Here is an 11,830-nt window from a genome sequence, read left to right on the forward strand (position 1 = left end):
ACACCAGTAACTAACACAGTGTTGTAGGTCAATGGTACTTGAAAACCAAACTTACAGAAAAGGTGATCAGATTTTTGGTTACTAGAGGTCAGGGATCATTGGAGGAGGAATTAGATGAAAGCAAAGCATACAAACTTCCAGTTATAAATCAGTAGTAGAGATGTAATGTACAACATGATAATATAATAAGCATTGCTGTATGTTATATATGAACATTGTTAAGAGAATAATTCTTTTTAATTTTAATTTTTTAAATTTATATTTTATTTATGTATTTATTTATTTTGCTTTTTAGGGCTGCACCCGTAGCACATGGAGGTTCCCAGGCCATGGGTCATATAGGAGCTGTACCTGCTGGCCTACACCAGAGTCACAGCAATGCTGGATCTGAGCTGCATCTTCGACCTACACCACAGCTCATGGCAATGCCAGATCCTTAACCTACTGAGCGAGGCCAGGGATCGAACCTGCAACCTCATGGTTCCTAATCAGATGCATTTCCACTAAGCCACGACGGGAACTCCGGGAGTAAATTCTAAGAGCTCTCATCACAGGGGGAACATTATTTTTTCTATTTCTTTAATTCTGTATCTCGGAGATGATGGGTGTTCACTAAACTTACTGTATATAAGTCAGATCATTATATGTTGTACCCCTTACCTTATACAGTGCTGTATGTCAAGCATATCTCAATAAAACTACAAGAAAAAAAAAGAATCACAGAAATTCAAAAGATTTGTCTACTCAAAAAGTTAAAACTGGTGTATTTAAAAAAAAATTAGGAAACATAAACACTATTGATAAAAATTCATAAGCAAAAGGAAGACAAGGGTAGGCACATGCTATAAAGGATTACATATGGCAAAAAAGAAGCAAAATATTAACCAGGCAATGACAAGTCAACTCCAATTTTGAGGATTAGGATAACTAACCACACATTGTTTTCGCTTTAATATGCCACTGCACACATGTCCCTTAATCAGATAAATTCAGCATTTTCAGGATACCACCAAAGGAGGAAAAAGGGAAAGAGAAAATCAAAAAAGCTCTCTTGGACCAAAAACCAAAGCTTAAGCACATTACTCATGGCAGAGCTCCCAAGTCTCAAATGAGAAACCCAATTCCTTTTATCTTAGAGTCAGATGTGACAAGCATGTTTGATGGTGTCTTTAATTCAACATGGGAAATCATGATAGAGAAGTAGGGCTAGAAAATGACAGTGGTGAGAGGAACAGTCAGAATGTGAGGGAGGAGACAGGAAAGCATAAAACATGAAGGTAGAAGCCCTAGGATTCTAAGGTCCCCTAGAATCACCAAGGCTTCACAGCCACAGACCCAGACCATCACAGACCCCTCCGTCCCTAACGGAAAATTAAACTATATTCAGTTATTTCACAAAGGCAACTAAGTGTACCCTAGACTACTTCTTAAAGGATTTTACAAAAGCTGTTGTTTTTTTTTTACCTTTTACACATAAATGGACTGTTCAATTATTAAGAAAATTCACTTGTGAGAAACTAGGCTAGATAAGGTTTTACTATGAGTAATCTGATGTCAGTGAACTCTCTGACCTTTAATCACAGAGTAATTGTCACTGACCTGATTTACAGCAGAAGGAAATACACTTGATTTTTCCCCCGATAGATCTGTTTTGATCTAATTCACGCTGCTGGCACAGGCCCCATACCCGTGGCATAAACATGCAGCCCGGACTATTGAACACAACACTCCTAAAATATGTTTGAAACTGTCCAACATTTCCACCCCAACCTGGCCACTGAAAGAAAACACAGCAAAACTAGGAACTGCAGGCTGGACTTGCAATGGGAGTAACCTCTAAAGCAAGCCAGAGCAAGTCCCTTTGGACATGCAACATCTTCAACATCACTTCAAATTGGTGAAGTTCTACTTTTTAAATAATCTTTCTTGGGAGTTCCCATTGTGGCTCAGCAGGTTAAGAACCCGATTAATATGCATGAGGATGTGGGTTTGATCCCTGGCCTCCCTCAGTGGGTTAAGGATCAGGTGTTGCTGCAAGCTGTGGCTTATGTCGCAGATGTGGCTTGGATCTGGTGCTGCTGTGGTTGTAGTGTAGATCTGAAGCTGCGGCTGCAGCTGATTCAACCCCTAGTCCAGGAACTTCCACATGCCACAAGTGTGGCCATAAAAAGAAAAGATAATCTTTCTTAGTTCTCAAGATGTTTATAAGATGACACAAAGATAAAATCAATAAATTCTAATTTTTGGTTCCAAAACCTATTTTTTCCATTAGAGTATTCAATAGTTGAAAGAGTTCTCGCTGTGGTATTATGGGTTAAAGACCCAGTATTGCTGCATCTGTGGCATAGGCCACATCTGCAGCTCAGATTCAATCCCTGGCCCAGGAACTTCCATATGTCACAGATACAGCCAAAAAAATAAATAACTCAATACTTTAGTATCCTTTTCGTAACACTGCTGCAGTTTAAAATGCCCAGAATTACTCTGTCCGTAATTCCCAGTAACTGTAGAGTCTGTAAGTCTTTACTTAATTTCACATCCACCAACTAAATACCTTCCAAAGCTCGTACTGCCTTTCAATTTATTCCTTCACTCAACAAATATGTACTGAGCATTTACTTTGCTAGGAACTAGGTTACAACCGAGGGACTTAAAAAGAACATAATATAACCCATGCCTATTGTACTTAGTACATTTGAGGAATGAAAATGCAGTATATGACACAGTTTCTTGATGCCTCTTTGAGATAGTTACACTCTAAAGATGTCAAAAAATAAAATAAATAAGGTCTGGGTTTAAATCTCATGTGACAAAGAAATTTGAACATGTTGCACATTTTAAATATACACTCTAGAATTATTTCAGTACACTTACCAACATATAAATTATTGATGTCCAAATTATCCATGTCTAAAATCTATTTTTATTCTCAATGGCTTTTTCTTCATATGAGCACACGGAATACCATGGTAAACTTTAATTTTCTCATCTCTTTGGGAAAGAGGAAAAACACATCAAACAAATTTTCATAAATATCTCAAGATTTTTGTTAGTATAAAGAAAACATTGCAACATAAGACTATATTTACCCAAGCTGAAGCTAACTAATCCTGATGTTCAAGGAATCCTAAGGCATTTCCTCTCCTCCATAAAATGCGGTTTCTGAGAAAAGGCTTTGTACGCAATCAAAGTGTTGCTATATAAAGCATTTGGACCAGAGGTTTAGTAAAATGTAATTGAGGAATCTCAGATACATGCTCTTGTGCCACTTATCAACAGAGGTTTACTACTCAGTTCAACTAAATATGCTAACGTAAGCCTACTGTATCTTAGAGAAAAAATGTTGAGCGGAAAATGAACAATATGATCAAGGAATTAGGTTTTAGGTTTTTGCCAAAATCTTGAAGTATTATGCCATTTTAGTTTCTAAATGAAACTGTAATTTTAAAAAATCATACCAATAGTTATTTGTATCATAATTTTTATGTACCACTTTAACAAAATTTTAAAGTTAGTAGTATAATTTCCATACTAACTTACCTGAAAACACAATGGGATTTAATTTACTCACTTTACCCTTCTGAATCACATTCTAAGGGGGAGTAAAAGAAACTTTTGCTCACAGAATCAATTGCTTCCTTCACACAGTTTTGAGCCTCTCACCTGCTATATGAGTAACTGAAAGAATGAATTGTTTAATCACTCTGTTTCAAGAGTCAAGCACATTTCCACCTCCTTCCACTGTGTAAGTCCTTGGTGATCCAGGATTACTACTAATACATAAAACTGGTATGACAGTAGAGGATCAACACGGAGCATAAGGGAGTGACGAGTATTACAGTTCTTCCAAAAAAAAAAACGGTGACTACAAAAAACTAAGCCATAGAAAGATAAGACAAACAAATCTTTCAGGCAAGACAACCAAAATAACATGCTGCCGTGAAATACAATCATGGGACACATTTAATTTTATTCAAATGTATCAACCTCCTGCAAAATCTAAACCAAGGACTTGGGATCCCAATTTGAAAATGAAACATAACACAGAGGAACCTGTTTCTTCAAAAATTATGGGCTCAGAGAATGTCCTGTAGGAACTTGTACCTAATTAAAGTCTATTCATTCCATGTGTAAATTCTGAGCATCCCCAAATGTTATACATCTCAAGTGGAAAAAAGGGGAAAAAAAACACATTTAGCTGCATAATTTAAAAAAAAGAATTTCTTTCTTCCCAAGTTATATAATTAGTGAAACCATGAAGCACACCTTACCTCACCTAAAAACCAGAAATTTGTGATTAGGTAACACTTAAACTTTTGATCAACAGCTTCCATGGTTAAGCAATGAATTATGTCTATAACCATGACATCCACTGAAAAGTAAAAAATTCAAATTAGCTGTGCTTATCCTGCAATTAAAATACCAGCATTACATATATATTTCTCAACTAAATCTGGTAACACATTTTAAAATTAAGGGATTCCCATGATCTTAAAAGGCCAGAGTAGCTAAGTTAGGATACTGCTTTGGTTACTCTTTAGAATCTGTGCTGAGAGTGGCAGACACACAAAACTATACTTAGACATGCTAGTTAACACAATACTTACACTTCCCTGTTCTTAGCCAAGAGATACACCTATAGTTTTAGATGGGAATTATAATTAGAAATAATGAGAGCAATTTCCTGAGTTACTCCACCTTTAAGTTAATTTCATTGAGACTTATCTTCTGAAATTGCTGCTTATACTATCCTGTTTTTCAGAACCTAAGAAATCTCTCATAATTCTAACATCTTTACACATAAAAAAACTGTATACATGTAAAAAAGTTTCCTTCAGACACTTTATCATCTAAAAATCACTTTAACCAAAAAGACGTTGTAAAAGTAAAATTACACATTTTATTCATTCATTCCATCAGCTAGAATTGCTCTATTGTACAAATACAGTACTGTACAAAAAAAATCACAAAATGTTACAAAATAAAAAAGTACAAACTGCATTATTTAATAAATACAACTAAAAGTAGTTAAAGTGGAAATGAGATAAGATTTTAGGTTGGAAACATTGTTTGACCCAGCAAACCATACAAGCTCTGTGTGCAAACATTTTTATTTGTACATAATACAGGGCAATCCTGTTTTGCCTTTTGAAAGAATTTAAAAGGAACAGACTATTTAAGACAGTATTCTCTGGCTATAAAATAACTGCCAAGATTGTTTGCAGGCATTTTTACCACTAGTTTTTGGATCCCTCAGTTGAATCCAAAAACTATGTAACAGGAGGCTTATCTTGTCACAAAGTCTTCTATCATGTTAAAATTCTTTTTCAACAAAAACAACAAATATAAATAAAAACAACTGAGAGCACCAGACAATCTACTCTAATATCAATCAGAGTATAAAATAATCACTCTGCCGTCAGCAAATATCAGACTTTCATTCAAGTAAGAGCTGGTACTATCCCTTAAAGAAAAAAAAAAAAACCTTCCCACAACCTCCCCTTAAGTGTATTTCTTTAAAAGCTGACCATTTCTAGAAAAATAACATTTTCAAAACAAAAAATCTGTTTCATCAAAATGGAATGGGCCAATCAGATAACATAAATGCATCAATATCCATTTGAAATATCCAAGTATTGTAAAATTCAACAACATAAAATACTAGATCACAAACTCTGTTCAAAATAATAAACTTCATATAAAGCACTTCTCTGGATTTATGCCGGAAAGCTATTTGTCAAAATGGAACACGTCATAGATGAAGGTACACCAATTGTTAAAAATGTTGTGCAAAAATACAATTTTATAGAAAATAGATTGCCAGGAACGAACAAATTTACACTGTGAGAAATCAACTTGCAAATTAAGTAGTGACAACTTTTTATACAGCAAATCATAAATAGCAGTAGGATCACCCAAAGCTATCATGAAACATCATTTAGGTGCCCAGCAACCTTTAGCTCTGAGGAGAAAACATTCAAAAAAATGATTAAGGCATTACACCTACGGTAAATCTACTAGAAACTTTAAAAGTGCTATTACCCTGATTAGAGTTCATGTAATTCTCCAAACACAAACTAGGTATGCAATTCTCCCAGGGCGGAGCTTTTCAGACACTTCAAGAGCATGCATTTTGTTCAATATACATTTTGGACAGGGATATGGCCATGGATTTGGCGAGTTCTTCATCGCGTTTTCTTTGCACTTGAGTCTGCCTGCACCAAGTGTCATACTCCGGATTAGGATAGGAGTGATCAAACACCGCGTCATAATGTCCGTTACTGAGCCAACTGAGCCAAATGCTAGGCCTTAGGGAATCCTCAGGGCCCAAATAGTGAATCATGGTAGACACGGTGGGGCTCTCCAGCCTCCCTCCAGTAGTTAGATGTATATTCACATTCAGCATCTGCCCCATGGCCAGCAGTTCAGGGTACCCGGCCCACGCCCCGTCTTGAGCAGCAGCGATGATAAACTCCCCCACGTCGCCCTCGATCAGGGGGCTGAAGTGGTCGAGGTGGTCGGCGATGTAGTGCACCGTCTGCTCCCGCAGCTCCCGGTGCAGGCTCTGGTCCCCGTACACCGCCTTGCTGACTGCTCGGTAGAGGCAGTTGCCGTCGGGAATGATGTGAAAGCGGTACTTGTTCCTCTGCCGCAGGTACTTGTCCTGCCTCTCCACCTCCGCCAGGTACAGAGCCAGCTTCTCGTCCCGGGGATCCGACCTGGAGACGATCACCGCCTCGGCCGCGCCGCCCGGGGCCGCCTCGCCGCTCCGGGCCGGGGTCGCCTGGGCCTCCGGGTCGGGCCGCCGCGGCTCGTCGGCCCCGGGAGAGTCGCCGCGGTCGCCGGCCCTGTCCCAGCCGCGGAGGCTTCTCTCCGCCGGGCGCTCCTCGGCCCACGGCCCGGGCTCCGGGCTCCCCGGGGGTGGCGCGGGGCCTCGGTGTTTGGCGGCGGCCAGGGCCTGGCGGTGCTCGCTCAGTCGGAAGTTTCTGTCGGGCCCCTCGCGGGCCGCGTCCAGGCCGGCGGGCTCGGGGCAGTCGGGCCTCAGCAGTTCCTCCAGAAGCCAGGCCGAGGAGCCCCGCCGTGGCGGGACCGGGGCGCCGGACGCCGGGGCCAGGAGGAGGCAGCGGCCGCGCGGGGCGGTAGGCGCGGCGGCGCCGGGCTCGGGGCTGCGCAGCAGGAGCCGGTCGGCGCCCAGGGCCCGCACGGTGATCTGCGCGGTGGACGTGTAATGTGGCGGCAGCGGCGGCTTGCAGGACCCGCCGGGAGGCCCGGCAGCGGCGGCCGTGGCGGGGGCGGCGGCCCCGGACACCACCTCGAAACAGGAGGAGAAGGCGGGCATCTTGGAGGCGGGGGCGGCGACGGCGGCTTCGCGGGGCTCGGCGGCCGCGGCCGACTGGCACTCACCGGTCTCGGGCTCTGGCGCGCCGCTGGCGGGTCCCGGGGGCTGCAGAGAGACCTTGAACGGGGCGGCAGCGGCAGCGGCTGGCGGAGCGGGGGCTGTGGGACCCGGGCCCCCGGCTGGGAAGTGGGTGCAGACGCTGCTGTAGAGCTGCATGTCCCTGCCCGCTGCTCGGCTCCTTATAGGCGCGCCGAGCCCCGGTGAGGGGACACACCCTCCGGGCCCGGGGGAGGGGGCCGGCCGAGCGCGGTGACCCAGTGCCCCGAGAATAGAAATGACCGAAGAGCCGCCGGCGCGTCAGGAGCCGCAAATAACGCCCGGGTCCCCGCCAAATTCCTGCTGCGCCACAGCGTGCGGTGGGGGCGGGGAGGGGACGCGCGCTCGACCCCTGCCGGCGCGCTCGGCCCGCAGACCCGGGGCGCCGCGCCCGCTGCCGCTGCTCCGGCCCGCGGCGGCCGCTGGGTACTCTCGGAGGAAGCCGCCCTCCCCGCTGGAGCGCGTCCCGCCGGCAAGAGCAGAGAGGGCCGCGCTGAGGGGCCAGGAGGCGGGGCCGCAGTTGTTTACCTCAGGCCGCGCGGCCGCGTCACGTGCCCTCGCTGGAATGCGCGGCTCGTCGCTGCGTCCCATTCAATCGCGCGGGATCGCCACGCCCCTCGGGCCTGCTCCGCCCCGTTCGGCGACGTCATGGGCGTGGCCCGTAACGCGGGCCGTGAGCGGCGGGCGCGCGGGCGGGAGAGCGCCGGGCTGTGAACCTAGCGCGGTCGAGGGACTCTTGGCCGCTCACCCGCTGAAGCCGTACGTTTTGGCGCCGCGTTTTTCTGCGCTACTTTAGCAGATCGTGGCGGGCTGGGCGCTGCTGGACGCGGTCTAGAATGCTTGGAAGACTGCGTTTCTTAAGAGCGCTGCCCTAAAACTTTCATGGCACCAATGCCGTCTTTTTCATTTACTCCCTTAGATTATGTTGTTAACGTAGCGTGTCGCTTCCCTTTCTCCCCAGCACCTTACTGCCCGGCTAAACCGAAACCAACTTTTCTGCACCCCTAACCCATATCAACAAGTAAATACAACACTGAGAGAAATACCAAATGCCTAACCTAGAAATACTAATTGCCTGATTAGGCACAGCTGCTACCATAGGTCAGCAGCAAAGTGACGCATTCAGAGAACGCTGAAATTGAATAGAATATTGAAAATAGTTCTACCCAACGGTGTTAGTTGTTCCTGTTTGTAAAGAAAAGCCATGACATTCACATGTTCGATCATGTATTGACTGTATAGTAGGGAGCACTGCTTCTGCTCTATTTTGAGTTTTGAGCATATGCTAAACTAACAGGGCCTAAACGTTCAAAGGGAACCTAAGAAGCTATTCTACCATTTTAATGATGGGAAAATAGGCTATGGAATACGCCTCCCCTCACGCTTCTGCTGATGCCACGAACGGAAAAACTTCGTCTTATCGGCGATTACAGTTATTGAACCAACGCTAGCACAGAGCCTGGCACATAGTTGGAACTAATTAATATTTACTGAATGAATTAGCTAATGAAGGAGGCGTTCCCAAGACAGTGGAGAAGCCAGAACTACCATCCTGGCCTCCTGATCCCAGCCAGGACTTTTAATTTGCAGTGGTGGGTGCGACAGGCAGGGTCCCAGCAGGTTCCTTTGAACCTGTTAGGTAAGTCAACTCAGAAGGGTAAACAACCATGTAAATGCCTAACCATCTTTTCAGCTTGGGAACTTGTAGACCCCACTGACCAATTAGGAAAGAGAAATTACTCAGATTTCATCGTTGATTGGGACTGTCCACCCGGAACTCTACTTTTAGCCTTTCAGTAGCTGGTGCTCTGAAACAGAAGACAAAACAATTAACAATAAAATAATCCTCAAATAGTATTTGCTGAGTACCCACTGTGTGCATAGCAGAGCTAGCAAACAGGAGCATGGAGGGAGATAAGGAAACTATCTTTAAAAAATTTTAAATCCTAAAGCAAGAATGAATTTTGAATGGATTGGAGTAAAAAAATAGGGGGAAAAAATAAGGGTACAAGTTAGGTCTGATGTACTGAATTAGGAATGTCAAAACCCAGGAGTTCCCACTGTGGCTCATCGGGTTAAGAACCTAACATAGTGTCCATGAGGATGCAGGTATGATTGCAGGGCTTGCTCAGTGGATCAAAGATCCGGCATCACTCCTAGCGGGAGAACTTCTATACGCTGCAGGTGTGATTGTGAAAAGAAAAAAAAAAATTCAGTTGAGTAAATTTGATGATCTGATTGGCTTTATTAAAAGACTCGGGCTTAATTCCATTAGGCAAAATCCTATCCAGCAACTAGAAGGACACTGTAGAAAGCTGTAAAAAAAATGGAAATTTTTTTTTAATAGGAAAAAGTGGGGGGTAAGGGAGTTATTAGCACAAAAGAAGGAAGAATTGTTTTTAAGGGCATTCCCGTTGCGGCTCAGCAGTAATGAACCCCCACTAGTATCCATGAGGATGCCAGTTCAATACCTGGCCCTGCTCAGTGGGTTAAGGATCCGGCATGGCTGTGGCTGTGGCATAGACTGGCAGCTGCAGCTCCAATTCAACCCCTAGCCTGGGAACTTCAATATGCCATAGGTTAGGCCAAAAAAAAAAAAAAAAAAAAAAAAAAAAAAAAGATAATTTTTAGGTCAGGACTTGGGAGGCAGGCGGCACGGCAGGAGGGTTTTATCATCTAGATTGCTGCTGCTTCCTCTGGAGATGGAGATGGCCCATATGACAGGTGACCTTACTGGTGCTGATCAAATAATTCCAAACCTGTTGATTAAGATGACATTTCAACAGAAGGTTGAAAATTGAAACTGCAATTAAGTCTTGGTTTGTTGTTGTGAGGCCCACTTGGGCCTATTCTTTCTTGATTCAAAACTTGAATGTATGACAAGGCTCTACCCCACCTTTTAGTTTTTGAGGGGGTGGTGGACTTTACCACACTGCAGATTCAGTGTGAGAATCAGTGTCCACTCTGTATCTAGGTCAGGAAAGTCTTCCTAGAGGAAATGGTATTTCAGGAAATTCAAAGCAGGGATGATTGCCAGCCCTCGGAAATGGAAGTTGTTTTCTGCCCTTGGAGTGTGAGAGAAGGCAAGGCCTTATAAAAGACAGCAAATAGATGAGGATAGGAAGGAGGGGGAGGCTAATCCAGTTCTTTGATGCCCCATCTGAAAAGAATTCCTAATGATTGTCTTCTGGAAAATCGTTTGTCTAGCATATTTGGGTGCTGTGCAGAAAACTAGCAGAAGTTTAGGAAAATAGACTTCTAAACCAAAATTGCATAGTTATTGAATAGGCAAGAAAAAACAGAAAATTTCATCAGCTATCCACCAAAAGACAATCGTTAGGTTAAAACAAAACCAAAGGACATGGAGTTCCCGTCGTGGCGCAGTGGTTAACAAATCCGACTAGGAACCATGAGGTTGCGGGTTCGGTCCCTGCCCTTGCTCAGTGGGTTAATGATCTGGCGTTGCCGTGAGCTGTGGTGTAGGTTGCAGACGCGGCTCGGATCCCGCGTTGCTGTGGCTCTGGCGTAGGCCGGTGGCTACAGCTCCGATTCAACCCCTAGCCTGGGAACCTCCATATGCCGAGGGAGCGGCCCAAGAAATAGCAACAACAACAACAACAACAACAACAACAAAAAAAAGACAAAAGACAAAAAAAAAAAACAAAACAAAAAAAAACCAAAGGACAAGACATTTAATCAATAAATATCTATTGGGCACCAGCTATGCACCCATACGGGGCCAATTACAGGAAATTCAGAAACAGATTCTGTCCTGCGGCCCCGGCAGCAGAAATCCAGCCACCAAAGGCATCTTTTAAAATAGGACCCAAGCCTGGCATATTTCTGGAAGGTATGTACACCTAAATACCATCATTTCTTAACTGCATTTTTTTAAAAGAATAAAATTCCCAACCTCTTCCCTTCCTCAAAATAAAACTTTTAAAAATGCATTCATCCATTTATTCACTCATTTAATAATCCTTTATTTACAAACCTGATATGAAAAATGACCTTGAAAAGAATGAAGTTGGAGGACTCATGCTTCCCAATTCCAAAACTTCCTACAAAGCTACAATCATTGAGACCATGTGAGGAGTTCCTATTGTGGCACAGCAGAAATAAATCTGACTAGTATCCATGAGGACTCTGGTACGATCCCTGGCCTCGATCAGTGGGTCGGGGATTCAGCGTTGCCATGAGCTGTGATGTAGGTCGCAGACACGGCTCAGATTCCGAGTTGCTGTGGCTATGGTGTGGGCTGGCAGCTGTAGCTTGGATTCCACCCCTAGCCCAGGAAATTCAATATGCTGCAGATGCAGCCCTAAAAAGCGAATAATAACAACAATATTTTTTTAAAAAAAAGACCATGTGGCACTGGCATAAAGAGACACATAT

At 44.0% G+C, this 11,830-nt stretch overlaps 1 protein-coding gene and 1 non-coding gene across 3 annotated transcripts in view; both read right to left on the bottom strand.

Moving 5' to 3' along the window:
* The window catches only part of LOC100738624 (uncharacterized), a 116,255-nt gene extending 113,264 nt beyond the window's left edge, over positions 1 to 2,991 (bottom strand). For both annotated transcript variants that reach the window (XR_014818028.1, XR_014818030.1), the window contains exon 1: positions 2,875 to 2,991. This is a non-coding gene — a transcript (uncharacterized LOC100738624). The remainder of the gene's footprint in view (positions 1 to 2,874) is intronic.
* A 1,889-nt stretch (positions 2,992 to 4,880) lies between these two features.
* Positions 4,881 to 7,582, bottom strand: OTUD1 (OTU deubiquitinase 1). Its single transcript, XM_021064917.2, has one exon. The coding sequence runs from the start codon at positions 7,553 to 7,555 to the stop codon at positions 6,119 to 6,121; it is 1,437 nt and encodes a 478-aa protein (XP_020920576.1). The 5' UTR covers positions 7,556 to 7,582; the 3' UTR covers positions 4,881 to 6,118.
* Between the last annotated feature and the right edge of the window lie 4,248 nt (positions 7,583 to 11,830).

Source organism: Sus scrofa, chromosome 10 (genome assembly GCF_054392235.1).
Source record: "Sus scrofa isolate SSC_HxYL_T2T_F1_AM1 chromosome 10, Sscrofa_HxYL_maternal_Yorkshire_Landrace_v2.0, whole genome shotgun sequence".
Taxonomy (NCBI): Eukaryota; Metazoa; Chordata; class Mammalia; order Artiodactyla; family Suidae; genus Sus; species Sus scrofa.